The following is a 16,087-nucleotide window of genomic DNA, read 5'->3' as shown; positions in this document are numbered from 1 at the left end:
CCCTACCTTTAAGAAAAAGGGAAATTGCTTCGTATGTGGGAAGCCTAGTCATCATGCACCTCAGTGTAAGCATAGAGCAAGAAACGACAATCCTCCTAGGGAAAATATAGCTCAAGGGGAAGATACTATAGTTGCGATCGTTTCATAAGTAAATTTGATGACCAATGTGAGTAAGTGGGTGGTAGACTCTGGTGCTACCAGGCACATCTGTGCAAACAGAAGTGCTTTTACCTCCTATACCAGTGTAGGGGAAGGAGAAGAACACGTCTATCTTGGTGATTACAGAACAACTTCTGTCCTAGGGAAAGGAAAGGTTCTTCTGAAACTCACATCGGGGAAGACTATGGCCTTGAGTGATGTGCTACATGTGCCCTCTATTAGAGTTAATCTAAATTTGTAGCACTACTGGGAAAAGTTAGGGTTAAAGTGTCATTCGAATCTAATAAGATTGTAATGACAAAAATAATGTTTTCGTGGGGAAGGGATATTGTGATCAAGGTGTCTTTGTACTCAATATTTCATAAATTATTAATGAATCTTCTTCTACTTATATCGTTAACTCGTATAATATATGGCATGCTAGATTAGGACATGTGAATTCTTCGTATGTTATGAAATTGCAATGACTATGATTAATTAATATGCATGATAAACAAAGTGGTAAATGTGATATATGTGTAGAATCTAAAATAACAAAGAAAACTTGTTATCCTATAGAATGTCAATCTGATTTGTTAGGGTTAATTCATTCTGATTTAGCCGACTTAAAACAGATTATGTCTAGAGGTGGTAAAAAATTATTTTGTAACCTTTATAGATGATTATTCCTGGATACACTAAAATGTACTTAATCAAGCATAAAGATAAAGCTTTCGATGTGTTTTTAAAGCATAAGACAGAAGTAGAAAATCAATTGAATAAGAAAATTAAAAGGATTAGATCAAATAAAGGTGGTGAATATGTTTTGTTTAATGAATATTGTCTTAGAGAAGGTATCATCTATGAAGTAACCCTACCATATTCACCTGAGTCTAATGGAGTAGCTGAGATAAAGAATAGAACTCGTAAGGAAATGATGAATGCCATGCTTATTAGTTCTAGTGCACTTGATAACCTTTGGGGAGAAACCCTTTCTTACTATATGTTTTTTACAAAATAGGATACCTCATAAGAAAACTAGTAAAACACCTTATGAGTTGTGGAGAGGTTATCAACCTAATCTTAAATATCTAAGAGTGTGGGGGTGCCTAACTAAGGTAATGTTACCCAATCCTAAGAAAACAAAAATAGGCTCTAAAACCTCTGATTGTATGTTTTTAGGCTATGTTGAACATACTGTTGCCTATAGGTTTCTTTTTCTTAAAAATGATGAAATTGAACATAATACTATTGTGGAGACCAAAAATGTTGAGTTCTTTGAACATATATATATTTCCTTTAAAGGTTAGTGAGACACTTGAACATTCTATAGATAATAATAATGATGCCATGTGTGAAGTTTTGAGAAGAAGTAAAAGACAAAGGAAGGAAACTTCTTTTGCAGATGACTTTTATACCTATCTAGTTGGAAATGATCCAACAAGCTTTCTAGAGGCTACTAGAGTTCCTAATGCAAAAAAATGGGATAAGCCCATCAGGACTGAAATTGAATCAATTCAAAAAAATAATACTTGGACCTTAGTAGATTTGCTTAAAGGAGCAAAACCCATTAGTTGTAATTGGATCTTTAAGAAAAAGTATCACCTAGATGGATTCATAGATAAGTATAAAGCAAGGTTAGTAGCAAAAGGTTTTACTCAAAAAACCAACATAGATTACTCTGACACCTTTGCCCTTATGACTAGGATTTCCTCAATCCGAGTTTTGTTAGCCTTAGGAGCTACCCATAAGCTAGTAATACATCAAATGGATGCTAAGACAACTTTTCTAAATGGTGATTTAAAGGAGGAAATCTATATGACTCAACCTGAGGGGTGTGTTGTCCCTGGTTAAGAAAATAAGGTATGCAAGCTTTTAAAATCTTTGTATGGGTTAAAACAAGCACCTAAACAATGGAATGAGAAACTAGATAGTGTCTTATTATGTGATGGTTTCTTACCTAATGATGTTGATAAATGTGTGTATTCTAAATCTGAAAATGGTGAATATGCCATTATATGTTTGTATGGGGATGACATGATAATATTTGGTACAAACATTGATATAGTTTCTAGAACTAAATTGTTTCTAGGATCTAATTTGAAATGAAAAACATGGGTGAAGCCAATGTGAATTTAGGTGTTAAAATCATAAGGAAGGGAGATAATATATTACTATCCCAAGAACAATACATTAAGCAACTTCTTAGGAAGTTTGGATATTATGAGTTCAAACCAGTGAATGCCCCTTATGATGCTAACTCCAAATTAATGAAAAATAGAGGAGAATCTGTTTCTCAACCTCAGTATACCCAGATAATTGGGAGCTTACTGCACTTAATGAGCTTTTCAATACCTGATATTGCTTACGTAGTAGGTAGACTGAGTAGGTACACTCAATGTCCTAATCAGGAGCATTGGGATGCACTTGCAAGACTTATGAAATACTTACGAGGTCCAATGGATTATGCCATTGAATATAGTGGATTTCCTGTTGTACTAGAAGGGTATAGTGATGTTAACTGGATCTCTGATTCAAATGAGACAAAATCCACTAGTGATTATGTATTAACACTTGGGGGTGGTGCGATTACATGGAGATCAGTCAGGAAAACAATTATTGCAAGATCAACAATGGAATCTGAGTTTGTTACTCTCGAAATGGCTGGTAGTAAGGTTGAGTGGTTGAAAAACTTCTTAGCAAACATTCCTCTAGGAATGAAACCAACCCCATCTGTTTCAATTCATTGTGATTGCCAATCGACAATATCTAAAGCTAAAAGCAAGAACTACAATGGGAAGAACAAACATATTCAATTGAGACATAATTTGGTTAAGTAGTTGCTAAAGAGTGGAATTATTTCCATTGATTATGTGATGTCAGAAAAAAATCTAGTAGATCCTCTGACTTAACCCTTAGGAAGAAACATGATGTTAGAAATATCGAGGGGAATGGGACTTAAGCCACTTGCAAACAAACAAGTGATGGCAACCCAACCTTTGTGATTGGAGATCCCATGAATAAGGTTCATATGGATAAAAACAAGTCCCTTGTTAGTTCTGATAATACTTCTAAATCAATTATGTCCATTCCTATGGTGTGTGTGTGAAAGTGCTAGAGACTGCATTTTTAGAGGTTAAACTTTGTGATTAAAATTCTCTATGGTGTAAGAATTTTAGTTTAAACAAAGTTTTAATGATTTTCATATCCCTTATGCGTGGTGTATGATTTGTAGCATACACTTGATGAAATCACCTATATGAGTGTCAAGTGGGGCCACTTGTATGAGATCTTTGCGTGATCTCTAGAGCACTCATGAACATCGGGCATGCGCATGGCCTAGTAAGCGAAACACAACGATAACAACAAAGAATTGTGGGGGTATATTGTGATTGATGAACCTCTAATACACATCAAGTGTCTTTGGTTCATATATCTTTCTATACTAATTACACTGTGTGTTAAGTTTCCCAATCTAAGGCTGGTTCATATAGCTTGCTATACCAGCTCTGATGCATTACATCCTATGTGAAACCCAAAATTTTCTCTTTTTTTTCTTTTTATCTCTTATCTTTTGCAATATGTGGGGGATTGTTAAATATATAACATGTATATTGAGAAAGTTGTTGCACAATTTGAGTGATAGTTTCCCCTTTTTTCGGATGCAGTTTTTTAATATTAGGTTGTTTCATATATTTCTTTTGCAGGCCATGAATTTTTGTCCATTTATGCCTTCATCCACCATTTATAAATAGAGCATCATTCTCCTCCCTCAAACACACACTTCCATACTCTCATTCATTCTGTCTCATTCTCTTCTCCTTTCTCTCTTATATTTCTTCTTTCATTTTAGGTTTATTTATTTACTCTTTTTAAGAGTTATCTTGCTAGTTCTGAGATCCTCGAAAATTCCGAGTAGTTCCTGTTGTATATTGAGGGGCTTGTGCAATACACCGCGGATAAGTCCTTAAGGGTAGTGAATCTACATGCCTTAGGAAGTCTTTTTGGTTCGTGATTTTGTCAGCTACTACAATAATTTCACTTTCCTTTATCTGATATTTGTAATTTGATTTGGTATTTAAAAAATTTAACCTTAATGATTGACCTATAATTTTTCCTACCTTTAGTTATGTGCTGATAGACATTAAGAAAAGTTTGATTGATCCTTAGAAAAATTTGAAGAATTGAAATAAGCAAGACTATGTGCAAGAAACTAGACTGGGTTTGGTGTTTTGATAAGATGAGAAATGATGGGTATTCCTATGTTCGTGAGATGTATGGCTTTTTTCTCTTTCTATTTTCTTTTTGTTCTTAATTTGAATGTTATAATTTCAATACAAGGTTATTTATTTACATATAGTAGAGTTTACATTTGAGGGGGTGCTAAATTTTGATTGTTTTATCAAATTTACTAAAGCTACTTAATGATAATGAATCTCTCGGGAAGTCTATCACCCAGCTTGGTCAACTATCCCATCTTGACATAATGTGAGTTGCGTGATTTTATTTGTTCTCTAGAAACAAATTATGTATCAAAAGAAATAGTGGTAATATCTATGGCATGCTAATACTTTCATTGTTTTATGCTGGAAGGGATTTCATGTGGAATAATGATACTAGAGTCATCATGCTTCAATCATTGTGTATTGTGCTTGATAACTCATAAGCATACTGCATTTGCTATAAAACTATAATCTGGCATGACTACAAATGTTATGATTTCTTTGTATGTGATTGGTGAAGGTTCTTTCCATTTAGCAACTAGCTTTTAGGGAAGGGTTCTTCTAGTTACTATCTCTTGAGAGAAAAAAAATGCAAGGATACACACATTTCCATGATTTGTTGTGAGCAAAAAGGTTGATTTGTTGGATAATTATTTGTTTAGCAACAGAACTATCGGCATGCATGTAGCTACAAGTCAATCAATGGAAATAGTATACACCATGATTAATGAAAGGAAAGAAAAGAAAAATGAAACTAAGTGGGTAGAAGAAAAGGTAAAGGAATTTAACACTTTGAGCTTTTAAGTTGTGGTATATTGGCAAGCTTAAATCAAGAAATAAGATGGTTATAATTGTAGCTAACTTTTGAAATAAGAAAAGAACTTGGTGTCAAATGGAAATGTTCTCTTTACTTAAATTTGGTGCATTTTTTTATGGATCTTAAAGCTCAATTTTTTTAATTGTACTAGTTAGGTTTTCAATCTAATTTGGGATAGAGTAGTGTTTATAACCATTTTATGGCTCTATAAAGGAAGGCATCATTCAATCATATACAGAGATCAACATTTTGGCTTCATTTTTTCATTTTATTGTTACTAGATGCATCTTGTTCCTTCTTTATGGATGATTTATTATTGTTCTCTTGATTGTAATTTCCCTCTCTTTTTTTATGTGGTTTGGATGCACATCTATAAAGATGTATTATTGCTCACAAAAGCACTTGATCCTTTGTTATGATAATATTAGTTATTTTTTGATCAAAAAAAATGGGCTTGGAAGAGGATATTAATTAATAACTTTTTTCTTCAATAAGTTCTAAGTTCTTGTTTGTATAATTTATAGTTATATTCCATTCTTGACAGATTCTAATAGTGAGAAAAAAGCAAAATAAGTTATGTTCCAAGAGATGAACATTTTAGTCACTTAAAGTCAGAGGATTTCTTTATTTCCAAGATACAATCTTCATCTAAAAAATTATTACTTATGCTCAAAACTATACTTGATTCAAATATCTCAATGGATGAGTTTTGTAGCTTTGAAGAAGTACATGACCTTTGTCAAGGTTGAATTAAGTTACCTATAGGTACATTCAACCCAAGTAGTCCTTCACTGTTTAGGGGGATCTTTTGCAATTATGGTGAAATGGTCCTCCAATTTTCAGAACCTCACGCAATCAAAGGTAAATCATATATAAAGATTTATACACACTCTGTATGTGTTACATTTGTAGCGTGAAACTTAATTAATCAACTTGACAACATAATAGAATATTCAATTCAATTTAATAATTATTTTGTTTACTATATATGGGCAGTTGATAAATCTGCATGGATGAGGATGTATTTGTAAGAGAGATGGTTGCCGGTGTAAATCCTTGCTCGATTCGACGTCTAAAAGTAGGTTCAGGTTAAAGTTGTACCTAAACTTTAACATCCCTAAGGAATATTACTAATATTTAATAAATAAATTCTGAAATAAAATAAATACCGCATTTAAAATATAATCATTTCCCAAAAATGCGGGGAATTTAAACTTTTAATATACATGTCAAAAAACTAGCAGTCCATAATTATAAAACTGAAATAATGTTCAAATGGCTCCCAAAAGATTACATATTTATCTCAAAAGTAAAATAACAACATATAAACAAATCCCCAGCTAACCCTCGCTCCGAGTCTATGCATCTCCTGACCCATCTGTCAAATCATCTGCTCCCGGATAACAAGTTATCCGATCATCGCCACACACACAGAAAGGGTGAGCTATGCACAATATACAGAAATAGATACAAGAAATAAATATGTCGCCCATCCCAAAATAACATAAATAATATTTCATGCTTTTCAAATAACCCAACCATGACCTCATAGTCCTTCATGAGTCATATACATGTACTAGGTCTTGGGACTTCACTGTGCTCCCACGAAACTAACTCATTCGTGGTCCAACCCTATGAGCCTATCTCGCTCGTAGTCCTGCCCTACAGACTTCTCATCTGTAGTAAAACATCCAAGTCTTCTCAACTTGGACCCTGGCACGCACACAATCACCATACCATGGACTCCTCGCCCAATAGTAGCCGACGGGAACATAACAGCTCCTTGCCCATCATGCGCCCGACACATGTAATCACCATACTAAGGACTCCTCGCCCATTAGTAGCTGACGGGAACTCAACCAGTTCCATGCCCATCATGTGTCCAACCACCAAGCACATCCCAAACCCCTATTGGACTTAGTCCTTCAAGCCCAAACACCACACCACATGCATATACATCCTATACTTAGGATAAAGCAGCCAAATCACACACACAGGCACACACAAACATGGAATTTCACATAAACTCGCTTAAGCTAGGGACTCTCGCCCAAGCTAAGCCCTCAGCCTTGCTTAGGCTAATTCACCTCGCTTGAGCGAGCTTAAAACAGCAGCATCATTATGTTATCTCGCTTAGGCGAGATCCTCTCGCCTGGGCGAGCTATACCATCACTCAAATTATCACACACCTCGCCTAAACGAGGATTCAAAAAAACCAACATCAATTCCCATCGCAAACTCGCTTAAGCGAGCCATTCTCGCCTAAGCGAGCATTCCTGTCGCTCAGAACTCCAAAACCTCTCGCCTGGGCGAGATGTCGCGCTCAAAACTCCCAAGTTTCCTCGCGACCTCGCTTAGACGAGTGCCTCTCGCTTGAGCGAGAGACCATATCGCTCAACCCTTTTCATGGTCGCCTAAGCGAGAACCACGAACTAGAACCCAAATTGAGACTCTGTAACTCTCGCTTAGGCGAGGTGGACTCGCTTGGGCGAGACTTGCAGGGTTTGGAGTCTGTTCACGCACACACTTCGCCAAAAACAATACCAAAACACTAACCAATCATTACCAGCACAATGTAATGGCACAACTACATCATAATCATGCTTAATAACCGAATTTTCATCCCTTTTGAATACCAAACTCGTTACTTTCCCAGAAGAACTACACAAAACCCCAAACCCCACATTGAACTCATGTGAAATATCAAAGATTTGACAATAAAACTAAGAGTACCCAATTTCTCAATCACAAACGCATGTAATATCCAAATAATTATACCATATACAAATCCAATTTGAGCACAAAACGTAGTAACACAAACCATATGAAAATACACATAAATTCAGCCTCAATTTCGTGCTCCTCTCTATAGGTGAACTAACCAAATTGCAGAAACCTTATTCCCCCTTAAATTCTTCCTTTTATAAGTTCCTTATGGTGGTTTAATGCAAAAAAACGAGATTGGCTTTAGTGTGGGCTTAATGGCTATTCAAGTCCCTTAGTTGGATGATTTTTTTCAGCACCTAATGGTTACCCTTCTACTAGCCCATCAAGGTTTGAACCCGTGACCTTCCACTCATAAGAACAAAGCATAACCACCAAAACAAAATAATAGTAAACCATACAACACATAATTGGCATACATAGAACTCGAACCCAAGTCCTCTCACACAATCAAAGTACTCTCAACCATTTGAGCTAGTACTTTTCCACGTCACATCAAACAATAATTAATGCCATAAAGGCTCTTTCTACTCGAATTTATTAATTAATTAATTATTTAATTAATTAATTTCATAGGTCTTACATTACCCCTACCTTTAAAAGTTTTCGTCCACAAAAATAATACTTACCAGCAAAAAGGTGAGGATAAAACTTCCTCATGAGGTCCTCTATCTCCCATGTCATCTCCTGGGTTGCCTCGTCCCAGAGGACCTTCACAGTCTGAATCTCCTTCCCTCTGAGTTGTTTGACTTGAGAATCCAGAATTCTCACTAGTCCAACCCCCAAAGTTAGATTCTCACGCACCTGTACATCATCTTGCTCCAGCACATGAGTAGGATCCGCCACGTACTTCCTCAACTGTGATACGTGGAAAACATTGTGCAAGTTTTCCAAGTGAGGTGGCAATGCAATCTCGTACGCCACCGGTCCAATTTGCCTGGTAATTTGATATGGACCGATGAATCGAGGAGTCAACTTCCTCAACTTCAATGCTCTCCCAATACCTGTTGTAGGTGTAACCCTGAGGAACACGTGGTCACTAGCCTCAAACTCAAGTGGCCTCCTCCTCTTATCTGCGCAGGATTTCTGCCGACTCTGAGTTGCACGCATCCGATCCTGTATTACCCTTACTTTCTCAGTAGTCTGTTGTAAAAATTTTGGGCCAAGAACCACAGACTCTCCATCCTGCTGCCAACACAAAGGTGTCCGACATCTCCTGCCATACAAGGCCTCGTAAGGTGCCATCCCAATACTGGAATGGTAGCTGTTATTATAAGTGAACTCCACCAGCGGTAGCACATCACTCCATGGCCCGAGGTGATCCAGAACACATGTTCTCAATAAGTCCTCCAGAGACTGTATGGTTCTCTCAGTCTAGCCATCAGTCTGAGGATGATATGCTGAGCTCATTCTCAACTGAGTGCCCAAAGTGTTCTGCAACGATTGCTAGAACCTCGAGGTAAATCTCAGATCTCTATCTGATATGATACTCAGGCACACCATGTAATCTGACTATTTCCCTCACATACAGCTCTGCCAGTTTATCTAGAGACATCTTATGATTAATGGGTAGAAAGTGTGCGCACTTCGTCAATATATCCACTATTACCCATATGGAATCATGTCCCCTCACTGACCTTGGTAGATGCATAACAAAATCCATGGAAATACTGTCCCATTTCCACTGAAGAATCTCAAGAGGCTCTAACGTACCACTTGGCCTCTGATGCTCGATCTTCGCTTTTTGGCACACTAAGCAAGATGCTACATAATCTGCCACATTAGTTTTAATGCCAGTCCACCAAAAGGTGGCCTTCAAGTCCTTATTCATCTTAGTCATACCTGGATGTATGCTAAGACGACTCTTATGCCCTTCATCCAAGAGTATCTTCCTCAATACCCGACTGTTGGGTACACACACCCTCTCTCTGAAACGCAGGATACCATCTCTACCCATCCTAAAGTCCTTTCTCTTCTCTGTGCCCAACTCACTAATGACATGCTGCAATTCTTGATCCTTACCCTGTTCTACCCGAACCTCACCCAGAAACTCATTAATGATCCTTAACATGCTGCACCGTATGTGACCTACCTCCATATCTAATCCCAGATTCATATCTCGCAGCTTCTCGATCAATTCCAACTCTTTAATCATCTTGGCCGACACATGAGCTTTCTTCCTGCTTAGAGCGTCTACTACGACATTAGCCTTACCAGGGTGGTATAACAGCTCAAAGTCGTAATCCTTCAGATATTCTATCCAACGCCTCTGCCTCATATTTAATTCCTTCTGATCAAACAAGTATTTCAAACTCTTGTGATCACTGAATACCTGAAATTGTGCCCATACAAGTAGTGCCTCCATGTTTTTAGAGCAAAAACCACCGCCGCTAATTCCAAGTCGTGTGTAGGATAGTTTTTCTCATGTACCTTCAATTGACGAGATGCATAAGCAATAGGTCGTTTCTCCTGCATCAACACACAACCTAGACCCTAGTATGAAGCATCACAATACACCTCAAACGTCTTGGTTGTGTCAGGAATAGCTAGTATAGGTGCAGTGGTTAATCTCCGCTTCATGTCCTCAAAACAGACTTCACACTCGTCTGTCCAAGAAAATGGTTGGTTCTTCCTGGTGAGTTGAGTCAATGGACTCACCATCTTGGAGAATCCTTCCACAAAACGCCTGTAATAACCAACCAGACCCAATAAGCTTCTTACCTCAGTAACTGTCTGCGGTGTCTCCCACTTCACCACTGCCTCAATCTTCGTTGGGTCCACCGCTATTCCTTGGGCTGAGATTACATGGCCCAAGAACTGTACCTCCTCCAGCCAAAACTCATGCTTTGACAGCTTCCCATATAATTTATGCTCTCTGAGAATTCCCAGCACCACTCTCAGATGCTCAGAGTGTTCATCCCGACTCTCCGAGTATATCAGTATGTCATCAATAAACACGACCACAAACTGATCCAAGTACGGTCGGAACATTTTGTTCATGTAGTCCATGAAAATAGCAGGAGCATTTGTCACCCTGAACGACATCACTACATACTCGTAATGCCCGTAGCATGACCTGAACGTCGTCTTCTGCACATCCTCTAGTTTGACTAAGATCTGATGATATCCAGACCTCAAGTCAATCTTAGAGAACATTGCGACTCCCCTCAGCTAATCCAACAGATCATCTATCCTCAGTAGTGGATACTTATTCTTTATGGTCAGCTTATTCAACTGATGGTAATCAACGCACAACCTCGAACCGCCATCCTTTTTCTTTACTAGTAGTATCGGTGCTCTCCAAGGTGATGCGCTCGGCCGGATGAACTTCTTCTCAAGCAAATCTTCTATTTGCTTCTTCAACTCAGCCAACTCCGTTGGGGCCATTCTATAGGGCGCCATGGACATTGGGCCAGCTCCAGGGATAAGATCGATGGTGAAATCCACATCCCTACAAGGTAGCAACTTTGGTATTTCATCTGGAAACACATCAGCATACTCCTCCACTACTGGAATCACACTGATCTTCTCGGCGGTGTTATTCTTCTCTGCATGAGCCACTATCATAAAGTAGGTGGCTTCGGCTTCTACTTCGTTTATCGCCCTCTGAGCCGAGATTAGCTTCAATCCCTCATGTTCTGGGAATACCAAACTACGCCGTCCATAATCAATTATGATGTGATTGTTAAATAGTCAGTCCATCCCCAAGATTACATCCAGTCCCTCCAAAGGCAAGCACACCAAGTTCACCTTGAATATGCGACCTGCCACTTCCATTGAACACCCAACGCAGATTGAACTGGTAGCCACTTGACCTGAGGAGGGAGTTTAAACAAGCAACTCACATCCCAAATCGCGTTTCACCAAATTCAATCTCCCCACACACGTATTAGCAATGAAAGAATGTGTTGCTCCAGAATTGAACAACACCAAAATTATCTGACCCTACAGTAAGCATGGTTCTAGAATGAGATTACCTGATTTAGTAGCCTCTATGAAGGTCAATGCAAATACCCGACCAGCCGCTCTAGCTCTCGCCCATTAGTAGCCGACGGGAACTCAACCAGTTCCATGCCCATCATGTGTCCAACCACCAAGCACATCCCAGACCCCTATTGGACTTAGTCCTTCAAACCCAAACACCACACCACATGCATATACATCCTATACTTAGGATAAAGTAGCCAAATCACACACACAAGCACACACAAACATGGAATTTCGCATAAACTCGCTTAAGCTAGGGACTCTCGCCCAAGCTAAGCCCTCAGCCTCGCTTAGGCTAATTCACCTCGCCTGAACGAGCTTAAAACAGCAGCATCATCATGTTATCTCGCTTAGGCGAGATCCTCTCGCCTGCGCGAGCCATACCATCGCTCAAATTATCACACACCTCGCCTGAACAAGGATTCAAACAACCAACATCAATTCCCATCGTAAACTCGCTTAGGCGAGCCATTCTCGCCTAAGCGAGCATTCCTGTCGCTCAGAACTCCAAAACCTCTCGCTTGGGCGAGATGTCACGCTCAAAGCTCCCAAGTTTTCTCGCGACCTCGCTTAGGCGAGTGCCTCTCACCTGAGCGAGAGACCATGTCGCTCAACCCTTTTCTTGGTCGCCTAGGCGAGAACCACGAACCAGAACCCAAAGTGAGACTCTACAACTCTCGCTTAGGCAAGGTGGACCCGCTTGGGCCAGACTTGCAGGGTTTTGAGTCTATTCATGCACACACTTCGCCAAACACAATTCCAAAACACTAACCAATCATTACCAGCACAATGTAATGGCACAAATACATCAGAATCATGCTTAATAACCGAATTTTCATCCCCGTTGAATACCAAACTCGTTACTTTCCTAAAAGAACTATGCAAGACCCCAAACCCCACATTCAACTCATGTGAAATATCAAAGATTTGACAACAACACTAAGAGTACCCAATTTCTCAATCACAAACGCGTGTAATATCCAAATAATTATACCACATACAAATCCAATTTGAGCACAAAACACAGTAACACAAACCATATGAAAATACACATAAATTCAGCACCCCTAACCTGAATGTTTGATTGAGATTGGGAAGAAAAGTGGAATTCATTGGTTTGCCAATGATTTGACACAGACTCTCTCTCAATTCAGCCCCTTACACATCCAAAACCTCACCTGGTTTAATGCAAAAAACGGGATTGGCTTTAGTGTGGGCTTAATGGCTATTCAAGTCCCTTAGTTGGATGATTTTTTTTCAGCACCTAATGGTTAGGTTTTCTTTGCCTTTTCACATTCAAACCACAACTAATAGTTAGCAAAAATAAAGCTTACTCTATGCCCATCAAGGTTTGAACCCATGACCTTCCACTCATAAGAACAAAGCATAACCACTATGCCAAATCACATTTGGTGATAACCATTATAATCTTATGATTATACTATCACTCACCATTCACAATTACATTACCAAAACAAAATAATAATAAACTATGCAACACATAATTGGCATACATAGGACTCAAACCCAAGTCCTCTCACACAATCAAAGTACTCTCAACCATTTGAGCTAGTACTTTTCCACATCACATCAAACAATAATTAATGCCATAAAGGCTCTTTCTACTCGAATTTATGAATTAATTAATTATTTAATTAATTAATTTCACGGGTCTTACATAAGCTATATATTGTCTTTCATATTTCCTTATAAATAGCCTTTAATGAAATGACAAGAGTTCCCACTACAAAGCAAATTGAATTAACAAAGCTATTGGCTTTGTTTCCTCTCTAAATAGCCATGAGATAAAGCTAATGGGGGTGGACTTTGTTGGATGGCAGCCAAGCCTTGGGAGAATAGATTGATCATTGAAGGCTTAATTGATCTCCATGACCATTAGTTAGGTTTAATTGTATGATGACTTTAAACTTGCATATGTTTAAGAACGAATTTCATGTTTGTTTTATCTTAGATTATGTATTACAGTACTTTTTATAACACTATATATTGAAGTTTATTGTTATTTAGTATAATTAAATATGCAACATTTATATGATGTAGAAAATTAAATATAAGCAGGTTGAATTAGCCACCGATTTAGAACTAGTTTAGCTATTGATTTAGTCACCAATTTAGCCATTGATTTAGCCACTAATGTTATTTTACTTATATTAAAAAACATATTTATTTATGACCGAATTAGTGACTAAAAATAATTTTATTAAATTAAAATTCATTCCTATTAGCGACCGAATTAACAACTAAAAGTTCAGTTGCTAGATTGGTCTCCAATACATGTGATCAAAATTTTAGTGATTGATTAGCAACCACAATTTCAGTGATTATTTAGCAACCAGTTTTAATATCGATGGCTAACTGTTTTACGACTAGGGTTTGTGACCGAATTTACCCATTTATCAACCGATTTCGTCGATGGCTAAAATGTTTTTTTTTGTAATGTTAAGAATTAGACTTGCTATAGATGGTATGAATTATTGTGGGAACTTAAGTAGTAAATATAGTTCATGATCAGTTTTGTTGATAATTTGTAATTTGTCTCCTTTGTTGTGCTTGAAGAGAAAAGATATCATAACTACAAAAAAATCCTTCAAAAATGACCAATTTCAGCGAAAAAAAAAATAGTCATTATATGTAAAGAAACATGATTTATACTTAATTGAAGCATGTGCAAAAGATTGTGTATAGGCATCGAAAGTTCCTTTTTCGTAGTCATCCTTACTATAGAACGAAGAAAACATTTCATGGAAAGCTGGAGGATAAAATTTTATCGAGACATCGCAATAATGAAAAAGTATATATATGAACAAGTGAAAAATATTTGTCCTTGCTTTAACTTATGGGTTAAATATGTTTTTTGTCCCTTAACTTTCAATGAAATTGGAATTAGTCATTCTTTGAAACTTTAGTCCAATTTAGTCTTCCAACTTTTGAAAATATATGGATTTAGTCATTTTGACCACATTTTGTTAAATTTATTTGACGTTTTAAGCAGCATTTGAGTTGTTTGTATCGTTTGACACATTTCCACTTCAATGCTATATGAAAAACACTTTTGAAATGTCAAATAAATTTAACAAAATTTGATTAAAATGACAAAATCCAGATATTTTCTAAAGTTGGAGGACTAAAGTGAATCAAAGTTTCGAAGAGAAACTAATTTTAATTTTCACCGAAAGTTAAAGGACAAAAAACATATTTAACCCTCAATTTATTATTATATGTTTTTGTGGATCATTTATGCAAAAAGTTATGAGATCCTCAAAGTTTGGCTATTGCACTTTGTAGCCTAAGGAGTCACACCTCCTTTCTTGAAGTCTCCAATATTTTTCATCATGCCTTGCCATCCATGGTATGGAGGAATACGTGATGTTCTCCTTCTTATATTTTCTCTTTTCCTTTTATCCTCTTCTCTTTTCAATCTTTCAACTTCAACCTTGTACATTGTCGCTTGTGGAGAAAGTCGAGAGATGATAATTTTGAAATCGTACCTAAATTTTGAAGAATAACACAAAACTAACCAATTACAAATTAGCAAGTTAGAAACAAATAAAAAATTTGCCTCACATGTGTGTCTCTCGACCTTGACGTAGAATTAAACTAAGATGTTCACATTTTAATCACACTCTTGACAAGAGTAATTAAACACTTAAAAAGTTGAATTACTTGAACGTTAAATGAAATAGAAACAATTATATCATCTAATCCTAATTAATCTGAATGGTTAATTCAAAATAAAATGGTTGGCTAAAATCCCACTTATTCGATTAAGTAAATTCATATCCTCTCTCTTAATAAAAAAATATTTATTTTTGATAGTGCTTCAAATTCATATCCTCTCTCTTAATACAAAAAATATTTATTCATATCAAAATATTAAAAAAAGATAAATTTAATTTTCACTCTCAAAATTCAAGTTTAGAGATGTTTCTGACAAATCTTCTATACCAGAAAGATGTTGATTGGATATTTTAAGTCGTTAACCATATTTGATGAATTATTCATGTTCATATTATCAAAAAGTCAGAATGCGAGTTTTTTTTTTTGCCTACCGCTGAATATTTCTTAGTTAAGGGGCTACGTGCTTAAATATCAAGTTTATGCTTGTTTATTCAAACTCAATCCAAAAATTCAATACATAAGTAACGACACTTTTCTTCTTCATGGTCAAACTTTTATG

General features: G+C 37.0%; 1 protein-coding gene and 1 pseudogene across 1 annotated transcript; one reads left to right on the top strand and one right to left on the bottom strand.

The window, feature by feature from the left end:
* The first annotated feature begins 2,252 nt into the window (after positions 1 to 2,252).
* Positions 2,253 to 2,978, top strand: LOC146887533 (secreted RxLR effector protein 161 pseudogene; annotated as a pseudogene).
* Positions 2,979 to 8,481: 5,503 nt separating this feature from the next.
* On the bottom strand, positions 8,482 to 9,147 carry LOC114175093 (uncharacterized). The gene has a single exon (XM_028059850.1). The coding sequence runs from the start codon at positions 9,145 to 9,147 to the stop codon at positions 8,482 to 8,484; it is 666 nt and encodes a 221-aa protein (XP_027915651.1).
* Between the last annotated feature and the right edge of the window lie 6,940 nt (positions 9,148 to 16,087).

Source organism: Vigna unguiculata, chromosome 3 (genome assembly GCF_037176805.1).
Source record: "Vigna unguiculata cultivar grain cowpea cultivar isolate G323 ecotype 2 chromosome 3, ASM3717680v1, whole genome shotgun sequence".
NCBI lineage: Eukaryota > Viridiplantae > Streptophyta > Magnoliopsida > Fabales > Fabaceae > Vigna > Vigna unguiculata.
The sequence above is the reverse complement of the archived record's forward strand: the minus strand, read 5'-3'. Positions and strand labels throughout refer to the sequence as shown.